Below are 23,368 nucleotides of genomic sequence, written 5' to 3' on the forward strand. Positions count from 1 at the left end.
ATGTACAAGTGTGCCATGTATATTCCTTTTATAGAAGACGTTGCTCGATGTGCGGTATGCAGTTTAACCCCTGGGGGCACTTTTAATGTTTATTCTAGCATGGCACTGCACAGCATGCAGACCCCAAGCCAAAGAAAGTAACTCTAGAACTGTAAACTACGCAACAAGGGGAATTTGGAGCAGCCATGTTAAGCTTAACCCCACAGAGAACAAGGCAGCACCTGCACTCCTCTCCTGTTTACCGTAACTGAGCCACAGCATAGAACGTGCAGAGATCTCCAAAACGATGTTGTATTGTGCTAATTAGACATGCCCTGTGTGTTAATACATGCTGCTGTTAAAGCTGATTCAGTCATAATTGGCAGAACATAACTACTATCATTGAAGGCAAATTGCAAGTCAGACAATACGTAATTTCAGACGAGTACAGGTACGAAACAGCAAGCACATTACCCAGGGTGCTAATGACCTTTATTGCTGAAAACACAATTAGGAAGCTATGCGTGCCTGAAATAGAATCAGCAAACAGTTTTAGCTACCCTTCACCATAAAGCAAAGAGGTGTCTTCCTGCCCCCTACAGAAAGCAATGTTTTTATACCAGTCTCATCATGGACATAAAGAGAATGATCTTTTTGTTGTGGTAAAATGAGAATGAAAATCCAGCTGCTTACATAACGCAGCCTTCACTGGGACTACTGTAACAACACTGCTAAGGGTTTTACCTTCTCAAAGCAGTGGAAAAGCCTTTATAGAAGAGCTGAAAAAAAATCTGGTATTAAACCCAAATGAGCAAAAGGAAGAAGCTCCCCCTTGTAGCAAGAGACATAAACGCACTCATTACATACAGCAAACTTTCAGGCAGACTGTTGTGAGGACACAGACAACAGCAGATCCTAAGGCTCGTTTTTACCCCTTAGACAAAGGTCAGCAAACGTCCCTCGCACCTTCCGGCTTCCCCTGCAGCCGGGGCAGAGCAGCAGCCCCAGAGGGCTGTGACCGGCAGCCTGTGAGTCACGCCGGCCCGAGGCAGCCAAGCAGCCGGGCCGGGCACGGCGGATGCAGCACGCAGACAGAGGCTGCGGATAGCCGGCGCTGCTCCGGCCAGGTAGCTCGGTGTCCATAAAGCGGCTTCTGTCTCTCCACGGATGTCTCATTCGGGATGAAGACGCGATTCTTCCCACGTGACAGAAAAAGGGAAAGCCAACAGAGAAGGCGGGGACGGCAAGCCAGAGAAGCCCGACCTATACGGGCCGTTACTGCGCTCGGGAAGCTGCGAGCAGTTTAAAACCTCGCTTTCCCCCGCGGAAAAGCTTCTTCCCACCGGGTCGCTATCCTTATTCGCCACAAGCCCAGAGTACGACACGGCACGGCACGGCACAGCACGGGGACAAACGCCAGCCTCCCTCCCGGCTCTCCTCCCCCCGCTCTCGTCCCGCAGCCGCCAGCCCCGCGCCCGGCGAGCCACCGAACTTCCCCGCGCAAACAGCCCTTCCCTCCACCACGAGCGGAGCCTCCCCAGCCGCTGTCGTCATTCCCCGCGAGCCCCGGCCCTGCCCTTCCCCACCAGGCGCCGTGCAAGGAGAGCTTCACCTTCCCCGCCGCGGCCGGCACCGGTATCACGGCGCGCCCCGCTCAGCCCAACTGTCACCCTGCCCGCCCCGCCTCTTTCGCCCGGGAGCGCCGAGCCCCAGCCCGCCATCCGCCCTCGGCCGCCGCGGAGCGCCGGGCCGCCTCAACCACCCCCGCCCCGCCCCTCCCCCGCGAGGCTCTGAACCCCAGCCTCCTCCTCGCGCCGCTCCCCTCGGCTGCGGCCCCAAACGGCGGCTCCGTCCTCACCTGGAGCCCCCGCAGCGCCGCGAGCCGCCAGCCGCGGATGTCCGCCGGCAGCGAAGGAGAGCCCGCAGAGCGCCAAGGAGAGCGAGCAACCGCCCTGCGCTCCGGCCGCGCCGCTCCGGCCGCACCAACTGCCGCCCGCCGCCCCTCCGATTGGCCCACGCCCAACCGCCTTCCGATTGGGTAAGGGTGGAGAGCAGGTTCCCGCCCCGCAGCCGCCCATTGGCTCTCCGCAGGTGCCAATTAATATCTCTTCCTTGTAGCTGGCTGGAAAAGGCGGCGGAGAGAGTGGGGGGGCATTGGGGCGCGCATCGCTGTGGACGCCTGTGGCCGTTAGAGCCCCGCGCCGCAGGGCTGTCGCGGCAGCGGTCGGAGAGCGGTTTTAACGCCCGGGAGCGGTGAAGGCTTCGCTTTTCCTCCCGCTCGCAGGGCGGGCTCCCTGAGGAACGTGGTGCCCGCTGGCACCGCCGTGCGGCACAGGCGGTGGCTTTGCTGCCCAGCTGCCGACCTGCTCGGGGGGACCGCGGAGCTCCAGCCCGAGTTGGCCAAGGGCAGCCTCTACCATAGCGCTGATGTGGCCGAGGCACGCAGGGCCGCGGCGCACCTGAGCGGTATCGCGGGGAGGTCTGTTATTCGGTCCTCGCCTATCTGCTAGGCGTATTTGTTTTAGACAGGATTGTTTCAGGTTCCAGGCGGATGCCGTCACGGTAACCTTGTTTTGTCCCTTCGTTCCCTAGCAGGGTCAGAGTTTCCATCCCGTCGGCTCTTCTCGGTGCCGCTCTGGCTCCTCGCCGTCCCGGGACAGCCCGCTCTAAGGACGGCGTGCGCTCCGGGTCAACGGGCAGAGCTGCGCTGCAGTCCTGGTGGTGCTATCGTCCTCCTGACCGCGAGTCTCACGCTAGGCTGTGTGCACCGGCCCAGACGCCAAGGCTTCATCTACTCTTTCACTAGGCGGATGACTCATTAACTTAAGGACTTGTAGGAATTTAGATTAGACCGTGTGAGCACAGCACCGGGGTAAGGTTTACCTGTCCTCAACAGCTTGGTTTGAGTGGCAGCTAGCCACTTTGGTCAGGCTGTTAAGCTTTCAAATGTGTAATGCTTTTCTCCCCTCCCCAGTCTCCCTTTATTTTCTGTCCTATGTTGAAAGTTAACGTTTCAGGTTTGTGGGAGGGTATCTTGAAATTCAGTGTTGTTTCCTCTCTAATTTCTGCCAACAGATCCACCCGTGTTCTTTTGAACAATCTTTCCCATTAAACATGAGAGGGAATTTTGCATAAACCAGCTCTCCTTGCAGGAGATTACAACCGATACATACAATCATAAATACCCCTCTTTCTGCACAAATACAAACCAAGCTTCCGTTTTGCCTAAAGCATTGTCAAAGCTGGAAGCCCTCCCCTCCCAGAACACTTAGACTTTATTCAACCTCAACATCAAAACAGTCATTCATCTATTTGTATGGTGAAATAATGCTCAAACTTGTTCAACAATTTAAGAGAACAGGAATTCAGGGTAAGTCATTGCTCCTTCTTTGGCACAACCAAGTTCATGGTGGTGGAAAGGGCATTCCACTTCATCAGATGACAGAAATTCAGTCTGGAACTGCTGGAAGATAGGAAAAACCCTGCTCCACATAGAAGTGATTAGATACTGACTTGTTCCCTAAGCTCACTTTGCTGTGTAGAAAGCCACTGCCAATCACATGCATGCTACCAGCTGTGAACAATCAGCATATTTTAGACCAGTGTGGGTCAGTGACTAAATTCTACAAGAGGTGTATATATTCAGGCCCCAAGTCTGGCTGCAAGAAATCAGAAATAAGGAATACAGATCCTTTGTCTTCAAGTTGTGTGTACATGCATGAGTTTACTCAGCGTTACTTATAGAATGACACAAAGTCACAGAATGGCCTGGGTTGGAAGGGACCTCAAGGATCATGAATCTCCAACCCCCTGCCACACGCAGGGCCACTAACCTCCACGTTCAATACTAGACCAGGCTGCCCAGGGCCCCATCCAACCTGGCCTTGAACACCTCCAGGGACAGGGCATCCACAACCTCTCTGGGCAGCCAGTTCCAGCACCTCACCACTGTCATAGTAAAGAGCTTCCCCCTGATATTCAACCTAAATCTTCCCTCCTTCAACTTAAAACCATTTCCCCTTGTCCTGCTGTTATCTACCCTTTCAAAGAATGTCTCCCCTCCTGTTTATAGGCTCTCTTTAAGTACTGAAAGGCTGCAATGAAGTCACCCCCACAGCCTTATACATTTCACTTATGTATAAATATGCATATAAATATATGCACATATATTTATATGTACATATTTGTATACATATCTATATACATACAGTGTATATATATATGTAGTTATAACAAATATAGCCCTCAGTCACACTGTAAAGGCAACAGCTATTTTGGGATTCATCTTCACATGGGATTTGCACTGATTCTGCCTTCCTAAGAAACGGAGGGTGAACAGAAATGAATAACATACACGCATTTACTAGCAGGATTCAGACTTTAATACAGCTTGAGAAATAACAATCGTATTTTCCAGCTTTTCACTTAAGCATCTTTATAAGTTCTATAAAATTATCATTTTAAAGACAAAAAGTAAAAGCAGATTAATTAGAAAAAGAATATTCACAAGAAGATAATTTGCTTGAACGTTTAAGATTTGAAGGATCCTTGAGGCACCACTTTAGGGAATACCATTTTCAAGCAGCTGAATACTGTCCTCTGTACAAAACATTTCCCATGCTTTTTACATTCAGTAGAAAAAAATGGCTTAGACACTTTTGGAACCAAATAAGACAATAACAACAATGACAACTTTAAGAATACTTTTTTTAACTGTAAAATTTTTACCCCTTTTCCAAGTGTATCATTTGAAACAGTTAACAAAATATTATCAAAGTTGTCATAGTCTACGTTTTGGATCAATGCTATTGATCTTCTTGTAAATTACCTCCATATCTGAAAGCAGAAATTGTCTGCACTAGAATTAATACACATGTTGCTGCTCGGTTTGATCCATTTCTGATGGCAGTACAATTTAATGCACGTATACATACGTATATATAGGCTCAAGGCCACATGCACTGCATACATGCACTTAAAAAACTGCTTGGAGGAAAATACCTCAGTGGTTGATGAACTACTATTTTTTCAATTTATAATTTACATGTTATCTTTATGGATAGTCAAACATTATTTACTTTCTTGAAGTGAATTAAAACAGATTAACGGTCTAATTATATCTACCACCAGTCATGCAACCTCCCAGCACAATGACACTATGATGATGCCATAAATAACTTAATGATACCGTGAATCATACTTGTAACATGATATTATTCATTTTGATTTTAGCATTTTCAGTTTTTTTTTTTCTCTCCATAAATATTAAGTTGTTCTTTGGATGCTTTCAGTTTGTGACTTCCTGAGAAAGACTGTCTCCACCCTTTATCTTAGAAGGAAGGCTGACAGTTTACATAGCCCTACTGGTGGGCACGCAGTTTTGACCGCAAGAGACAGGACAGGAAGTTTTCTGAAAATAAATAAGTACATAAATAAATAAATAGACAGATAGATAAATAAATAATCCTCCCTCCTTTTAGATGAGTATCCCATGGTTATTTTTATTTTTAACACAATCTATTTTTAAATATGCTTTTTGTGTCCTCCGCTGTCCTCAAAAATTTCACGTATCCTTTTAAGTACTAACATTTTCTCTTAGATTCCCTCAGAGCAAATTTGATTGCTCTTTCTTGGCTTTTGCTGCAACATTTTGGCATTCTCTTCGGCATTTTTATCTCTACCTAAAAAGAAATCCCAAGTGTTACATGTTTACAGTTTAAAATCTAAATTAAACCTTGAACCATATTTTGATTCCAAATGTACTCCCATTAGTGGTTATATATGCCAGTCAATGTCATGGAATTTCAGAATATTAAATTTAATTCCACTCAATTAATTAATTTTTGTTTTACTGTTTAACTGCCCAACTTTCATCAAATACAATTCGTCTCACAGAAGAAATGCTCATTTGAAACATCCTTTATTATCTCCTTGCTTTCCACATTCATGTCTTTAACCAGTTTCATACTGTCCTAACTTTTCTATTTCACAACAGTTGCCAATGATTATCTCAAGCGTGAATGATACGCTTTTCAGGAGGTACAAAATTTGTGATTAATTAAAAGCATAGAGGATAATGTCAACGATAGGGATTCCACTATGTCATCAAAACAATTGGAAAAGATCTGGCTGTGGACTACTCCAAGTATGGTGAGTTTCTTGAAGCCTGCCTAGGCCCTGATAGCAAATTTTAAAAAGTATTTTTAGAAAGTATTAAATAATAATAATAATAATAAAACAGCCAAAAGCCTAGCACAAGCAACTTCCTACTATCCAGTAAAAACAGTCTTTCCAAGACAGCCATTTATCTTCCTATTTCCTCTTAATAACCAAAATTTTACCAAAATTATGACCAAAGTCAGTTTTTCTCAGCTCAACACATTTATTTTCTGCAAGAAATCCAGGAATAAAGTTATTTCTTTGTTAAGGAACCCTAGAGGTTAGCATAGCTAGCTATGGACAGTAGCGTTATATTGTGATACCCACATACCAGATGGCACAGCGTGCTTCCCACTGAACGGAGGGATTGAGTGAGCTATTTTAATAAGGCAGGCACAAAACGAAAGTTACCTTCTGGTTATAGTTCCACATATATAAACTGAACAGTAACTACTTTGGACACAGCATCAGTTTATACTGACAGAATAAAGCTCCTTCCTTAACGAGATAAATGAGCTCTGCCTGACACATTCTCCTGCTGAAGTGCAGCACTATATATCTTCCGTGAAAGGTCTGTTGTTTTGCTGCATTTACAGCAGGAAGTGAATCTGGACAGGGACATTTTAGGCAGAAGTTCTATTGTAAAGCCAACAGCAACAAAATAGCTTTAGGGATAATACTATTTCTTCTATTCTAGTTAAGTTCCTAAAGCCACATAAAGAAGCTATTCTGTGGAAATCTTATTAATGCCCTCCATGTCAAAGAATTAATAGGGAGAAAGGTTAGTGCCCGGGAAGCAAGCCCCAGTATTCAATTCCAGCAATAAGCTCCTTCTACACTGATGTCATTATAACAACTCCCATAGTTGTTTGGAGCTGGTCTATTTAATTCTTCATACAATACTGCCGTTATACCAGAGATCACTTAAGCATATGAACTGCAAGACTTAGAAGCACATTTATTGTAGCTCTGCCCAGCCAGTTAGTATGTTAGGCAAAGTGAGAACTTTGGGGGATTTTTATTTCTCATTTATTTTGCTCCAGTGAGACCCAAAACAATTTCTTTATCCTAAAGTCAAATGTGCGTTGAATATGATTGGCCTAGGGCCAAAGTTAGTTGCTCAGAACCCATTAAACCCATTTAACCCCTACCAAACAGAAGTAAAACAGCCTTTTCTCTTTTGGAAATTTAGGCTCCTTACATCACACGAAGGTATCCACACAATATTTAACATTTCGTAACACACATGTTAACATCACACCTTTATTTAAACTTTACTTAACTCCCTTCAAATCCTATAGTAGACATCCTACATATGGCTTACACGTCTGACTAATGAGCTCACTTCCAACTTATAGATGCTACACATAGGCTGTTAGCAGTTCACACACCACTTTGTAGCATTATTTCTGCCCTGCTATAGCAATGGATTTAGTTAAGGAGCACTAGAGAGAAAAGTTCAGTGATAAAATCTTGAACATGAGATAATATTTTCCTTTCTGGTTTCTCCTCCTCACCAAAAGGAAAATTTCACCTTTACCTTTTTAGGCCACGCACAAACATCTCATGGCACGGTGTTCACATATTACCCTTCTCTCCCTGAAAGCTATGACTGCTTTTGTTTCCTTCTCATCCTCCTGCCTCACAGCCTGCAGACAAGTTGTTTCATGCACAGAGCAAACTCTCAGCTACCACAGAACACAGTTCTTTCCTTACTCAAATTCCAGCGAAGAAGCAATGTATTTTTCAACCAGTCATTTAGAGGAAAATAGATATTACATAACAACGTAGGTTCCTACTTTTTATTTTCACAAGAACATTCTACTTATCTATAGGAGGAGGCTTCAAGTTCTTTATAGAAAAGGAAGACTTCCAGCTTGCTTCCAGTTGTTTTTTTGCTCGCTTGTTACTGATAATGAGAAAGGCACTATTAATCATCTATTTAACATCATTTCAGTTTTGTTCCCTAAGACTTCTTTTGCATACCCAGTTTTTTCAATGTATTAAAAGTGATAACGTAGTTAAGCCTTCAAACTTCAACCTCTGCAAAAAGTCTGCTGGAAAAGAGCTTGCTATTTCTAATCACTAGTCCATTGTGTTTAAAAAGAGAATGGGGTGAGATCAGGAATAGAGGGTCACTATGTCTGCAGTCTCTTTGACTTCTTGCTCTTTAAAGAACACTGCATTATCAAAACCATGTTTGTGTCTGCAGTATAATTTACCAATATTGGTTAAAGATACAACTGTGTGTAAAATACTGTATCAACATTTGAAATCTAAATTCTAGGTTTTTATTACTACATAGTGAAAGTTTCATATCAGAAGTATTGTTTTTTCCTTCTCTGATTAGTAATATTACTGTTTTAATACTGAGGTAGTGATGATAATCTTTGAAATATCTAACAGACATTTCATCCTCACATAAGGTATTTGAAATTTGCTTTCCCATTACTACAAGTGGCCAGAGAGAAGCATTTGCCTCTTCCAAATTGATAGCTCTGCTACAAAAATATTGTCTGTATAAAATACGGCTCTTGAAATGTGTGAATGAAATAGAAATGAGATAGAAATCCTTATTTTCTGAAAGCAATAGTAAGACTTTGATTTAGTATGATAATTATTGTTCTGAAATCAGGATTGGAAGGGATGCGTTATTATACTGATTAATGAAAATGCAAGCTGAAATGAGTGGGTCCTTTCGAAGCCATTAGAAATCTTCTATCAATTAAATGAGAATATTCAATATCAGTAAAATATTAAGTATTACCATTCCAATTCGGTATGTCTTGCCAAGGTCTGTTCTCGAGGCCATGATTCAACTCATCAGCTAGCTGTAAAGACACTACTGCCAACACAGAGTACCACATACACATGACTTTGGAATAACAACAATATTTTGAAATTATAACCAGTTTTGGTTCATTGTGAAATCACAACTAAGTACACAGTTCTCTAAAGCCGCCTACACCAATAACTGCTAATAACCTGGATTTGTTCTCACCTTCATGCTAAGCTTTCCCAAAAGGCAGACTGCAAGTCCTGCTGCTAGCTTAGTATGTAATGCTTCTGCACACTTAAAAAGCTATAGTACAGTTGACATTTCAGCAGAATCAGCATTTCTCAATATACCTCTTCCGTATAGAGCCCCACTAGTGTAGGCTGCACAAACAGGAAAAAGATAAAGGGGAAGAGTAATCATTCTATTGAAGCCTCATTTGCAAGCACTACTGTTATAACAAGACCACAGTAACATCCTTTGCACAGGCTACTAGAGAAATGAGTCAAAAGCAGTGGAAATTGAAGTGAGAGAAAGCTGTTTTCCTTCTATCTGAGCATCCCTGTTTCATTACCTATAAGAAATACTACCATACTACACAATACTACAGCCTATTATTTCCTAAGGTTGTCAACTTGTTACACACTTCGTAGTAACAGCCAATTTGGGCAAAAGCAGGAAATGTCTGTCTAAGTATCCTGTCATTAACAACACATAATATCTGACTGTACATCTAATTACAAGTGGCTTACCTGCCGAGGTTCAAGTACTGAAGCAAAACTCAGGCTCAAGAATTAAAAAAAAAAATGAAACACATCAAACCTAACAGCTATGGGATTTAGAAGAGCTTCACAGCCATGCAATAATATTAACTTACTTCACGAGCCAAGTTGAATATGCTTTTGTAAGGGCCAGTAAGAAGATTCATTAAGTCTAATGACCAGAAAATCAGCTACATTTTGGTCTTTATTTCAAAGAAACAGCCAAGATTAATGAAGGTGAAAATTATACATGGAGTGACCAATTCAGTCCATGTATTTCTTTCTTTTTTGCAAGGATGAATCCCAGATCATGTCTAAGGGCATTGGGAGAGGCTAGGTTTATAATGCACACACTTATGCAGCCCTGCCACACAGAAAGGTGAAAAGTACTTAGTGTGCTGTGACAGACAGAAATTGAGTGTTGCTGCATTAGTGATATCCAGATTAGAGTTTATTACAGGTGCGTGGATATTTGTAACTTTAAGCCTCCTTTTGTCTTTCTCTCCATAACACTTCACCATGAAAGAAAAAAAAAGAGGGGGAGAGGAGTGAGGAGAGAGAAATAATGATGAAAAATGATCATCAGAGCTGCACATCGAGATATTATTATAAGTAACAGCTCAACAACTGGCAGAAATGCGAGTGAAAGTAGCCACTGATGGACCCAACTAGTTAGTTTATATAGTATGCTGTTAGAAGACCAAAATACCTATTTTTAACTTTTGCTCTATACGTTTTGGTATCTAATCATCACAACTTTTGACAGAGCTAGAAATAGTTTATCACATGCAACAATGTTTTTGTGGTAGGACATAGAAAATATACAAAAAGACACTGAAGTACTTACATGTGTAGATGCATGAAGAAATTCTAGTGCAAGATTTACAGCCAGTCAATTTACAGCCATTCTCAAGCAATGAGATTTATTACAGTATATTGATGTTCTGCCTGATTTTCCAAAGACAAATTACCTTGCAATAAAAACTAATAGCTAGCCCAATAATACATCAACATACTACCTGAAACATTCCCCGTTTACATGAAACTTTCTACTTTTAAAGAATTATCAACTCAAAAATATCTAAAGGCAAAACAAAAACAAACAAACAAAAACTCCAGCATGTAAAGATTTACTTTTCAAGTACCTAGGACTGGCTATAAATCTTTAGCTGCTTTAGTTGACAATAGTCTCAACTCCATACACTGCTGTTTTTTCTCGTTACATTTTTTTTTCCTAGCAAGAATCTGAACCACCATTATGACAATATTGACACTCACCATTACCGCTCTTTCCCATTATCCATGTCTCTTTTATTCTAGGAATGTAGAGACAAGCTACTTGTGAAAATAAATTATAGAAGACTCGTTGCTCTGTATGTCAGAACATGTATTCTTAAAAGTCATCTTTATAAAGAAACCTCATAATAATTACTGGCTTCTCCAACGTCTGAACAGAGATGCTTCTAAAAATGTAGAATTTGTTGCTTTTAGAGAACTATAAGCTTAAATATTCTTGTATTAAATTAATTACATATATTATACATTTTAACTATATATACATGCATGCAAGTATGTATAATTATTATAATTGGCAAGTCAGTGCGTGTATTATAAAGATCCTGGTTTTGGAATGCTCATTTCACTTATTTTCAAAGGCTGTATTGTTTTCTTTGATTGTTTCCCTCATACAACATGGCGAAATAGAGAAATCTGTTCACGAACACATTTTTTCATGATGCTGTCCTACCAACTCAGCAGCTGTTCTGCTTAATCATTATTTCCAGGTGGTTAGTACAGGCTTTCCTGAATCTCTCCCACGATTTCCTTTTGTTCCAGTGGATTGCCCAGAACGACTTCGCAAGTCACGATCAGAACCATCACTTTGCGCCATCTCTTCATCATATCTAAAGAAGACAGAACTTTTTCAGCACCTTAGCCTGCTTGTCACTATTCTTTCACCTTCTATTTTGTTTAACATTTAGCACTGACATTTAACACAAGCTGTTCTACGAACGTGTTTTCAAGTGCATAGTTTGAAATACAGCTATTATTCAAGGTAATACACTACCACCTTGTTTACAATACAGACCACCTGAAACATCCTCAGCTAGTTTTTTGTTAAGAAACAGACAGCTTGGTAGCTTTGGTTCAATTACAGGGTTTGTGAAATTTCATGCTTGTGAAATTTCATGTGTACTTCTGCCCTTCTCAATATTGCTCTTACACAGCAGAGCAGGAACATCAGACTGCTGGCACTTTAATCCAATCTTAAGCTATTGCTTCAAGCAGAGGATTGCTAACTGCAGTGTTAGAAAACTCCACTATTGCAACACTGAATGAGTAGGAAAAAAATGAGCTGAACAAACAACAGTGTGCTTAACCAAATGCATTTGATGACGTGCATTTTGTAACACTTAACCACAGTGGCAAGTAGTTCTTTAAATATCTAAGCCCATTAGAGCCTCAGATAACCTCAGTATATACTTACTTCTCAGTTGCTGTGCAAATTACAAGCAGACACTGACTACACGTGCTTATGTACAATTATCAAAAGATAATACTACAATATTTTGAAGAGCATTCATAATATATGCTTAGTTATACTCTTGTACAGGAATGTTACATGGTAGCTGCAAATACATTAAAGATTAATTCATAACCCAGCCAACACATTTAATTGTCTTTACTAATATCTAGAAAGAGTGTAAGATAGGCATGAACTACTGGGCTGACTATGTCCATAACCACATTCTTGATATACTAAACAGCTGCACCATTAGGATTTGAGAACCTAACTGAGCTGTTCTCAGTAAGTATGTGAAACTGCAATCAATATAGTCATCACAGCAGTGTTCCTCTGCATAAGATCAGTCCCAGACTAATACTTCAGGCACTCCAATGCAAAAATGTCTGTTGATTTTTCCCTTTAATAATACTAAATTTGGTAATTAAAAAAAATCTGGTACTACATTATTATTATTACATCTAAGATCTACAAAACTCAAACAGCATCAATTTTGTGAACATAAGGTTAATAACTATTTGATACAAGTTTTATATGTTTAACTACAGTCTATGTATTGCACTTAATACAATTAAGACTCTACACATGCAGAAGCTGCTGGAAGCTCAGTACACACAAGGGTTTATCAGACAAGTAAGATTCCCTCAGAGAATGAAGGACACACTCCCACCTCCAAAGCTGCTAATACAGCCTCAAAAAATGAAGTGGTATCCCTGAGTTTGTTCTACATGGGAGAATAAAGTTTGCCTTATCTTTTTGATCTACATTACACATTAAAAGAAGTGAGATGACTGAAAAACATTTATAGTTAAACAAAACAATGCTAAAACTTACAAGACTTCATAATTGCCAAGAACCTCTTTAGGAGGAGATTTATTCCATTTACAGTCTGGAATTTCCCCATTAGGCACAGCAATGTTCAGTGTGTCATTAATGAGATTATACTTCAAGATGCGATCATTAGCAGTACTGGAAGTAAGAGAAGGGGAAGCATTAACCTACAAAAAAAAAAAAAAAGAGAATCATTTTTTATGAGTGGTGTAGTTCTCTAAACAGCATGTGTGATGACTATATGTACTATTTGAGCAATCAAGAATCAGCGTCTCAAAGCACATCTTTCACTTCCTCACATGTTGAAAAGAATCCCCCATTGGAATTTTTTTTTTTTTTTTTTTTAACTTAAAACTAAAGTATCTGCAGCGTCAGCCTGAAGATTTTTCTCCAAACTAAGTTACCCAGGGTCAAGCAGACAAGCCAGAAATTTTTGTTTAGTTTTCTAAGCTTCTATGGATACCAAAACCATAAATTGCAGTGCCTGGTTCACTCCAATGTTTGTTACACAAAGGAATCTGTAGGTTTCTTCTAGTTAAACAGCTTTTATTCATGTTCTTAATTCAAGTTTTCCCCTTTTGAATTGTGAGCTGAAGAAACACATATGCTCCATGTCTCTATTCAAAACACTCAATTGCATATTATTTTTTTAATGAAGGCTGAAACTGGGGTTAGTTTAACATATCTCTTGCATTCCACATTTGTTATGGGGAAACAGTAGCACAACAATAAATATCTTTGATCTTTCACTTCAATAAGGTTGAGAAGATGTTTAGATAGAATTTATACTGAACATACAGATCCAAATTTGATATGTTAAATTCCTTTTTATAAAAGAAGCCTTCCAAACATCCCAATTATTTTAAGTGTTACTCCCCATCAAGTCATTTTTCCAGCTACTCATCTAACAGGGCTGCTAACATTCAGATGGCCTCTGAAGTCTAATTACATGGATGCACTGGATTTAGAAGACAAAACTGAAAGCCACAAATAAAAAGACAAAAGAAATTTAAAAAAGCACATGCTAGCTTGGTCATCACAAGGCATATTTTACTTTCTAACATTTTGCCTAATCCACTTACTAGAGGAACAAAAGACAAAGCTTCAAAACAGAAATGACTACATGTAAATCTACTTGATTTTATACTGTGAAAGAAAATCAGTGAGAAGTTATTTCTGTATTTTGTGTGACTTTACCTCAATTAGCCATGGCTTAAGCTTGTCATCAATGATAATGTCATATCCATAGCACTCAAAGCAGTGTTTATCATTATTCATTACAGGCTAGAAAAGACAAAAGTATATATTAAATCCTACTACTTCCTAAGTAACCTGATTACACACTTTCTTGTCTAGAAGTCATGTGATTACAAATCATTTACAACATAAGCTAACATAACTCTAACATACCTATGCTAACATTATTCTAATGTAAGCTTAAAAATAATTTCAGGACTCTTTTTCTCCTCAAATTCTTGGTAAATATTTCAATATTAATGACTGCATTAATGCCAAGTACCAAATTGCATTAGTATTCCATCATGTTTCCAGTTTTAAAATAAAAGCATTCTCATATTTTGCAAAACTAGTAAGAATATTTACAGCCTACATGTACCCAGAGAAATCAGGACATTTTAAAATGTACATAACACAGCTTCACATAATCATGAATTATTTATGCTTCAGAGATAGAAGACTTATTCGTGGACATTTCCTTCACTGCAGAAATTTTAGGTCAAACAATTACACATACTTTTTAAATCTACAGTTAGTTCAAGTCATCTGTGATCTTGAAAGCCAACAGAGACCAAGGATCAAGTCATGCTTAGAAGCACACTCTCTGGAGAGTCAGTTTTCCAGCCTCTGCAAAGGATTTACAGCATGCATGCCAAGACTTTTATATAAATCTCATCAGATCTTTTAAAGAAACCTTTGTAACAGGTTAGTGACATGGTTTCCCCTAGACTAATAATGAAAGCTTTTCAGTTCCTTGGGGAGTGGAAGCGGGAAAGGAGGAATGAGCATCTCTCGTTACATTTGCCATTCTCTGACAGACAGAGAAGTACTGAAGCTGATCAAAACATTTTGTCCTTGATATTCTCAGAACCTTTTCTCCTAAGGTTCTGCTAACATTTGGAAAAAAAACCTTTTCCTCTCACAACTGGTTTTAAAAGTGACTGCATAGCAGAGGCTGGGCTGAGCCTCACCCCAGTGATCCTAGCTTCATGACCTTGTGCCTCTTTCTTGTGCTGGTTCTGGCATCCATCTGATCCTTCAGTGAGGTGATTCAGCTTATTACACTAGCAGAATACTAACCCATCAATAAAATAAGTAATTTTCATGACAAGATCATGCACTTGAGAACAGGCCCTTCTTCGTTGCAGAAAGCTCTTCAGTTAACCCTGCTGACCCATGGCATGGTACCTGCTCTTTAACATAATCATGGGATATGACCCAAGCTAGAAAGTCACTCAAGCAGAAAACTATTATAAAGAAAACAACAAAAAAAAGATAACATTTCATGGATAACTGCATGACCTGTATATAGCAGAGCTGAAAATAAGCTATGCAAGTCTGCTAAGCTAATACCCTTTAACATTTTGTCTGATAAATTGTCCTCTGCAGCTATTCTTTCTTTGACACATTATTGCTGAAATGACATCATGGGCCTTGGTAAAGCTCAATACTATTCACAAGGGCAATACCTAGACATATTAATTAGTTCAAAGGACTCTCAAGGAGATAGAGTCATCCAGCTCTTCAGCATGCTCACCCACACAAGATTCAAATTCACCCAGCTCAGACAAATCAGCAGATCACAGAATTGCAGAAATTGGCATCAGTGTTGTCACTCAAAAAGCAGAAAATAAATTTCAGGGTTTTTTGGTGGCAAACTCACTTTCACTGTTATGAAAATCCTGCAGCCACGATGTTGTCACCGACAGCATTCTAGGCACAGTACTCACCGCAACAGCCTTCAGTGACTGCACGATTATCCAGTGAATTTCATCAAATAATTTATTTGTAACTTCCTTTCCACGGGTGCTTTCCAGATACAGGCGCAAGTTACTCACTGTCCACTTGCCTCCATGGATATGATTGTAATCATCCTGGAGAGTTAAGGAATTAAGTCAGTCTTTAAGATACTGAAGTTGCTCAGGAGTTTTGTTCCATTCACATAAAGAGCCCACTTCTACCTGCATGCAAATAGTGCCTTAAAAATGAACTCAGCAAATCATTTTTACTCTGTTTTACATATTTATGAAGTCTTCTGCTTTAAACTGCTCTCTACACAAATGACCATTTGTATCACAGCTGCAAGTATTATATGACACAGCACGAATCAAACAATAAATCTCAACTTAAAAGGACTTGTCTTTTCGGGAAACAGACAGCTATTATATACTTTTAATGGTGCAACTGACAACAGCTGCGATCACGAAGACACTGAAATAACACCTGAATTACCTTTAAATATTGTTTTCTTAGGTAACTCGGTATTCAAGGTAGAAAACACATTAAGTGCTACTGAAACAGAATAGGGGAAAAAAGGAGGTTACTTTATATTTGTCTTTTCAGAGGCAATCAATGCCCTGCAATATATTCTCTTTAAATGGAAAGACAAAAGCAAAGTGAAGGTATTTTTACTGATGGAAAGACATTCTGTCTTGTAGAAGAAACATTACAATGGGCATACTTAACCCTCCTTTCTTTTCTTCAACCTTTCCCTCTCCCTGATGCTGAATTATAAGCTTTTGAATTTGTTGATGCTTTCCCATGAGCCTGTGTGGTACAGACACAGTGGAACTCCAGAGTTCACGCAGGGTTTAGGGTAGAGTTGAAGGGCTAGAACCTAAAAGATTTTCCAGACCTTATCATAACTTTGATAAATCACTTGACAGTTCAAATTAGGTTATTCTATACAGTACAGCTTAGCTGCTTCCAAAGTTGCAGACAAGTTTTAAATGGAAGACAAAAGGCTGAATGATAATGGGAGAGGCAGCACACCAGATGCCTCATCTCTTCTCTGCTGCTGGCAACAAAACCATGACTTACACTCTACGTTGTATGGGAACTACTTTCACCCCAACTAATTCTCAGTGAGCCCTTTCAAATCATAACATCTCAAATTCACAAATCAGCACCCAGGCAAGGAAATATTTGCAGTACCAAAAAAACCCCCATATTTTCACACTTACTCTGGTTTATGATTACCATCATAAGTGACATTCACAGTTGAAACTTTTATTACAGGAATATCCAGATAAAAAACAGCTCTGCTGTGCTGCACATCTTACAAAGCAGTAACAGACAAGGCATGTTTGTTTTGTGAGTGTATATGTGTGTGTGTGTATACACAAACACTCATGTATACATACATATTTTCAGTGCTCTTAAAAAAATGAAACCCACAAGATTAGGAAGTGAAACAATAAATTCCTGTAACAGAGGCATGTTTTATAAATCACAGTCATCTGCTAAAAGGCAAACAGGTCAATAATCATCATCAAGTGGATTCCCTGAAGAAACAAGGCTCAGGCAGTTATACTACACGTCCAACTGTTAATGTCACCTCTAACCCACTTGCCTTTCCTCCTACTGGAGAATATCAGCTTATTTGGGCAGAGGGGAACGCTGTCAAAGCTATCAGGTTTCCACACATTCGTTTTAAGAACATCAACAGCAAATTAGAGGATGGAACAATTGTGCAGGCAGAATTCTATCTCTACGCTTTCCAGAGGAAGCCACTAGCTGGCCAGGAAGCAAACATTTATCACAAGCCCACAAATGCACATTCCCTTTGTTACACAGAGAAGAAAGAGAGTGGAAACATAGGAAAATGCTGGAAGCCACTGGGATAAATAAGCGCTGGAAAAGAGGAAAGCTGAATTAACTGCATGGCCAAGAAAAAGGGAAGGGGAGATCAGGAAGGAGATATTCAAGTGCCATTACAAAATGCAGATCCACGAGAACGAGGCTTCATTAATTCCACTGCTCACAGAACCAATTGCTAAGTGAGTACATTAGCATTTAAATGATGGGAGACTTGGAAAGAAATTGCTTTCAACTACTGCAAGTCAAGACTGAAGGCATCACAGTCAATTACAGAACTTGCAGTTCCTTATCTTGCATACATTTTATCTGCAGTCTTCTAAAACTTATTTTTATGGTCAAGCTGAGACATTTTAATTGCATGATGATGAAGAATATGACAAATAGAGCCTTCTTATTCCAATTTTTTAGGACAGCTTAAGAAAAATCAGTCTTGTTAGAGAATAGCACCTAAGAACTTGGTACACTTACCCCATGTTTCTGAATGGCAACATTTGTAAGATGTACAAACATGTTATCCAATTCACTTGTACTTGGTGTATATTTTACTGTGCAAAATCGGCAAAATCCAAGTTTGTACCTTAAATGCAAAAAGTCATTAAAGTATGTTAAACCCCAGTAAAAAGGAAGGAAAAGATCATCCTAGGATATGTGTACACATTAAACTTCTTTATGCAACGCTGGCAACATTATTTTGACTACATTAAACGTTCTCTTGCAATAAAACACACCTATCCACAGTCTTACATGTAACATCTCAGTGGGCGATACGTAGATACCAAAACATACAGACGAAGGTCAAATTTCTTTCCCCCAATCAGTAATGGATTATTGATATAGAGAGAGATCACATAGGCTTCTTTGGAAGACTGAGATACAAACCTGTAACACATAAGTGAACAGTCTGTAAGTTGTGAATTAAAGAAATCTTGCATCTTACTGACAAAACAACGTATAAAGTTACACTGGTTAACAATAACACACTTGGCAACAAGTATTATGTACCAAAAAAAAAAAAAAGGCAAGTCTAAAATACAAACCTAAAGACTAATATCAATTAACCATTAAAACTCAGTTTTGAATTTGGCAGGGCAGCTAACTGAGCCACTCAGAAAGCAGTTCTACACACTAGTCTTCTTTTGAGAACATCTAGAGCTCTTCACAGTATAGACTAGCAAGGAGCATGTATTACATTACCTTCATTATTCAGGGCCTTATATTCCTAGAATGTTTGTATTTATGCTTGGTTTGCCAAAGCAAACCACTGTGAAAAGCTAGCTTTCAGACTGTGACATTCTTCGGATTCCAAGATAAACAGAAAAAAACGTCTCAAGGGGTATTCAGCCGGTCAACTTGTAACAGGAAAAAATCAGCATTACTTTGCTATCAAAACACTTTTTAGTCAGAGAAAAGCATAGGTTGCTACACCGTTAAGTCGATTCGAAAGCAGGACACCAACATGAGGTGTACTCCTTTGTGCTCCAAACAGATAATGGATTTATTTCATACACGCACATTCCTCCTCTGTACTAATTCAAGAAGTGAATCAATGTGTATTAAATAAAATCATGATACAAGCTGCTCAGGGAAAGATTTTTTTCTTCACTTCCTGTTATTTAGCACTACAGAGAAGAACAATTTGTTTTTGCATGTTATCCCAAAGACACTGAAAGCATTTTTTTATAGAGAATAGTTGTTCTAACTGTTCTTTATATCTTCTCACACCAACATAAGCCATATTAAGACCTGTCTGAACGACAAAGTCAGATAACTGAGATTAAATGCAAAATTATCTACATAATGACAAAGCGATAACAGCAGAATAGCTTTCCCATGCATCAGACTACCAGCATGCTGATGTGGTTCACCTGAATATAGAAAGTGCAAGACTGGGTTTAGTTTTTAAGCACTTACGAGGATGTTTTGCTATCTCGAGACCATTTTTTAATTTGAGACAGTTTATTGATTAGAAATATTCCTTTTCCCTGAGCTTTACCACAAGGTTTCATAATCCAAGTGCTGGAGGGATTCTTTCTGAATTCTTCAACGAAGAGATTATAATCAGCAGGAAGCATAAAAGTTACCGGAACAAAATCTGAGTCAAAAAAAAAAAGAGGAGTGCACCATTAAAGACAGTACATCTAAAGAGGAATCTTCATTAATATGGACCAAGTTTTTCTAATCTGGCATGATCAACTTTCAATAAAACACATGTTGCTTTTTATTTCATTTAGTTTATGATTTTTACTTAAAGAATGCCTTTATATTGTATGCTGCTAATTTCAGACTAGTGAACTTTATTTGAATCATTTTTCTTCTGTTTAAGTGATGCCCAATTATAGTATTATACACCATTGCAACTAAACTGTTGTTAGCAGATTTCCTCATCTTCATATGTCAGCTTTTACCACTGTGCAAGCCATCCCATCCTGTCATCCTCTCTGTACACGTAAATACCCAAATGCTGATGTTGTTTCCTCTTTAGATGTGGTAATTTTTAATTTCTGTGCTAGTCTCATGAGTCATTTTTTCTTTATCCTCAGACTCAGTGTTACCATACTTGCTGAAATCTAAAGAAAGGTATTTCTTGCTTTTTGCTACCTGATTATTCTCAGTTCCGCCCACATAGCACTACTTCTTTCTTACATGGATGATCAGTGATTTCATTTCATTTTCCCTGGATGTAAATCAACTCAGCACGTCCCTATCTCTATTCCACTGCAATGTTTGCTGACTTCCAAGACAACTTTGCTCTTCTCTACCCCAATCTATTGTTTTGATGCTTGCTTGCTTTTTTTAATTTTATTTCCTGGTAGTCATTATCAGTTCTCCAACTTCCCCTAAATTTTGCTTCTGGAAAGCTTATTCATTCTGGCAGGAGCCTTTCTGCCAAAAATTATTTAAGTTTTTGCTCCAGTATAGGATTTCCAGATATTTTTTTTTTCCTTCCCAGATTTGATTTAAAGAAACTCCAGCTTGTTTTTGATATGATGTTCCAGGGTCATTCTGTTCCACGAGTGATCTTAGAGTAAAATATCTTAATCTCATAATATTCCCACTTAAAAATTATATATATACACACACACAAATCTATTTTTGTATATCCTGGCATAATCATTTTATGATCACTTCAGCCCATGTTTCTTCAGCTAATGTTGCACTGATAAGTTCAGTTTTCATTAAGCACCTTACTTACCCAACCATATCTAAATACAAATTTAACACGTACAAACTGGACATGTTCTTCTCTTTGAATATTGCTGAATGCTTGCAAGTAAACAGTGGCAGAACCATATTACTGCTGTAGTAGTACAACAGAAACAATCTTTTAGTCTTCCTTTGTCTCTATTTTCAGCAGTTCTTGAACAAACCCCACACTGTTTCTCTCAAATTTATAAAACATTAGCTATTCTGCTACAAAACAAGGTTTACAAAATACTATATTTTCCACGCTTTTCACACAAAATGTTTACTACTACTGTCTTTAATCATTTCCCCTATTCCTATCTGTTTCCTTATGCTCTAATGACAGCTTTGTAGAAAGTGAGGAGAAAAAGACAAGGAAAGAAGGCTGTAACATTTGCAGAAAACAGAACAGTTTTAGGATAGAGTACACTTTATTCAGTTTAACTGACTGTTATTGACAGAGCACCTGCTGACAGATAGCCACTTTGAGTGTTGTAGTGCTTTAGAAGTTCAGAAAACCTAGCAGAATTCCTTCCCTACTGGAAGACAAGCTATGCTGCAGCTAAATTACCTCCATGTGATAATTCAAATACAGCAGTTTTATGTCTCTGAAGACAAACTGGTAAAAATGGGCAATCTCAGTTGCTCGTACTACTTGCAAGCAACAGTTTTTCTTACAAAATTCATCGCGTGAAAGTTGCAACACGTACATTAGAATATGTTCATTAATGTGCTGTTCTGTTTCTGTAAGTTACAATGCCATCAGTTTATCAACAACACAGAAGGCAAAGTTAATACTGATAATGAGAACCACATACCCAAATAAATATATTTTCCATTTTCATCTTTCTCTGCAAGAGGACTTCCTTCCTTCTCAAGTTCTTTCCTATATCGTTTGATGTTCTTTACCATCAAATCTTTTCTGGTCAGTTCGTAGTGATTGGGGAAATGGTTGACAATTTGGTCATCAGAAAGGCGGTAACCAGTTTCCACACTGAAAACATTTCTGATTGTTTGTACACTCATCCTGAAAACAAAGACAGACAGTAGATGATTTCTCTAAGGAGGACAGAGTTGAAACTGCATATGTCACTGCTGTGGTTTAACCCAGCAGGTACCTATGCTCCATGCAGTCACATCACTTATCTCCTCCCTCTCACACTTCTTTCCTTGCTCTGTATGGTAAAATATTTAGCTTCAGTGACAATCTGACATATTCTGAATCTGTTAGCAAATGAAATCTTTCCAAATGCTTTATCAATTCCTATATTAATGAAATTGAGGCAGCTGGTGAGGCAAGTAAGAGGAAAACATGTCTCTACTAGACTCTGGATTGTTGATAGACAGGTCAGCCCTCAGCAGGGTCTACAAATTACTCCTACACACCCAAATGCTACAGAAGTATCTTTCTGATTTATTGCTTTTCTCTCTGGAACTCAGTTTTTCTCTCATTTAAAAAAAAAAAAAAGCCACAAAACCATCACTACTGGTTACCTTACTATTATATTTCTGGAGGGTGTCAAGCATATGAACTGAAATTAGTGAATCACACATCTTGCTAAAAACACCTATATATAACAGAGCAGAATGCTACAGCAACCACACCATCAAATCAGCTGTTTACTTCATTTCTCACAGAATACAAGAGTAGGGTCAAAAACACAAAGAGTTTTCTATATGAAAAATGTCACAATGATGGCATTCAGGAAATATTGTTAAATTTACAATCTGCAGTGCTATCATTTCAGGAAGAAGGCAAAACAAAATCAAATCAGTCACACAGCAATTTCCATGAGTGCCCTGTTCCCCCACTCCTCCCCTCAGCTGCATTCTAAAAAACACAAGCAGATTACTACACTCCTACTCATTTAATAAGTGGTTAGCAAAAAGCACAGTCAGCAGTATGAACTGCCATTCTGTCATATTTGAAAAGGACTACATTGAAAAATAGTGTTTTGTTGCACAGAATTTACACTATCAGACGGTGTTCTTGTGCTTTTTGTATCTGTTGTAGTTTCCATGGAAATAAATAGGAGGCATTACTTTTGGAGCAACCTACTTATTAAATGGCAGAAAAAGCACCTCTAAGTATACCAAGCCATTTATATTGTCCCTTTCAAACAGCCACTGTTTGATCTCCATAAGCATTCAGCAAGCATCAATGAATGTCAATGGGCCATTTTTTCCATGAGAAGGAATTCACTGTCACACTTTTGCTTCATTTGCACTTCCATGTCAGACACCATTTTGTCAGACTGTCCCTCTGCTGCCATCTGTCACACAGCAACAAACTGTAATGGAATATTGGTGGAAAGGTCC

At 39.2% G+C, this 23,368-nt stretch overlaps 3 protein-coding genes across 10 annotated transcripts in view; 1 reads left to right on the plus strand and 2 right to left on the minus strand.

Moving 5' to 3' along the window:
- The window catches only part of PACSIN2 (protein kinase C and casein kinase substrate in neurons 2), a 62,199-nt gene extending 60,222 nt beyond the window's left edge, over positions 1-1,977 (minus strand). For 4 of the 5 annotated variants that reach the window (XM_085232408.1, XM_085232398.1, XM_085232355.1 and 1 more), the window contains exon 1: positions 1,838-1,977. The gene's annotated coding sequence lies outside the window, so the exon portion shown is untranslated. The remainder of the gene's footprint in view (positions 1-1,837) is intronic. The other variant, XM_085232381.1, reaches the window with a different exon arrangement.
- LOC109370496 (uncharacterized) lies at positions 1-9,736 on the plus strand. Its single transcript, XM_085217200.1, has 3 exons — positions 1-54; positions 1,350-2,017; positions 2,572-9,736. Exons 1-3 carry the CDS (start codon positions 1-3, stop codon positions 2,783-2,785), a joined length of 936 nt encoding a protein of 311 aa, XP_085073326.1. The 3' UTR covers positions 2,786-9,736.
- TTLL1 (TTL family tubulin polyglutamylase complex subunit L1) overlaps positions 4,339-23,368 on the minus strand; it is a 27,143-nt gene continuing 8,113 nt past the window's right edge. For all 4 annotated transcript variants that reach the window (XM_085232418.1, XM_085232419.1, XM_085232417.1 and 1 more), the window contains exons 3-10: positions 21,868-22,076; positions 19,778-19,958; positions 18,611-18,745; positions 18,335-18,443; positions 15,997-16,140; positions 14,228-14,314; positions 13,034-13,197; positions 4,339-11,579 (exon numbers count right to left, since the gene is read on the minus strand). In XM_085232418.1, coding sequence (XP_085088544.1) covers positions 11,450-11,579; positions 13,034-13,197; positions 14,228-14,314; positions 15,997-16,140; positions 18,335-18,443; positions 18,611-18,745; positions 19,778-19,958; positions 21,868-22,076 — 1,159 coding nt within the window. In that variant the 3' untranslated portion in view covers positions 4,339-11,449. The remainder of the gene's footprint in view (positions 11,580-13,033; positions 13,198-14,227; positions 14,315-15,996; positions 16,141-18,334; positions 18,444-18,610; positions 18,746-19,777; positions 19,959-21,867; positions 22,077-23,368) is intronic.

Source organism: Meleagris gallopavo, chromosome 1, assembly GCF_905368555.1.
Source record: "Meleagris gallopavo chromosome 1, MGAL_WU_HG_1.1, whole genome shotgun sequence".
Taxonomy (NCBI): domain Eukaryota; kingdom Metazoa; phylum Chordata; class Aves; order Galliformes; family Phasianidae; genus Meleagris; species Meleagris gallopavo.

Bases quoted from the DNA above. Each gene is read 5' to 3' on its own strand.
- LOC109370496 (XM_085217200.1), top strand. From the start codon at position 1: ATGTACAAGTGTGCCATGTATATTCCTTTTATAGAAGACGTTGCTCGA. The intron at 55-1,349 runs GTATGCAGTTTA...ATTCGCCACAAG, and splicing joins AAGACGTTGCTCGATGTGCG to CCCAGAGTACGACACGGCAC. The intron at 2,018-2,571 runs GTAAGGGTGGAG...TTCGTTCCCTAG, and splicing joins CCCAACCGCCTTCCGATTGG to CAGGGTCAGAGTTTCCATCC.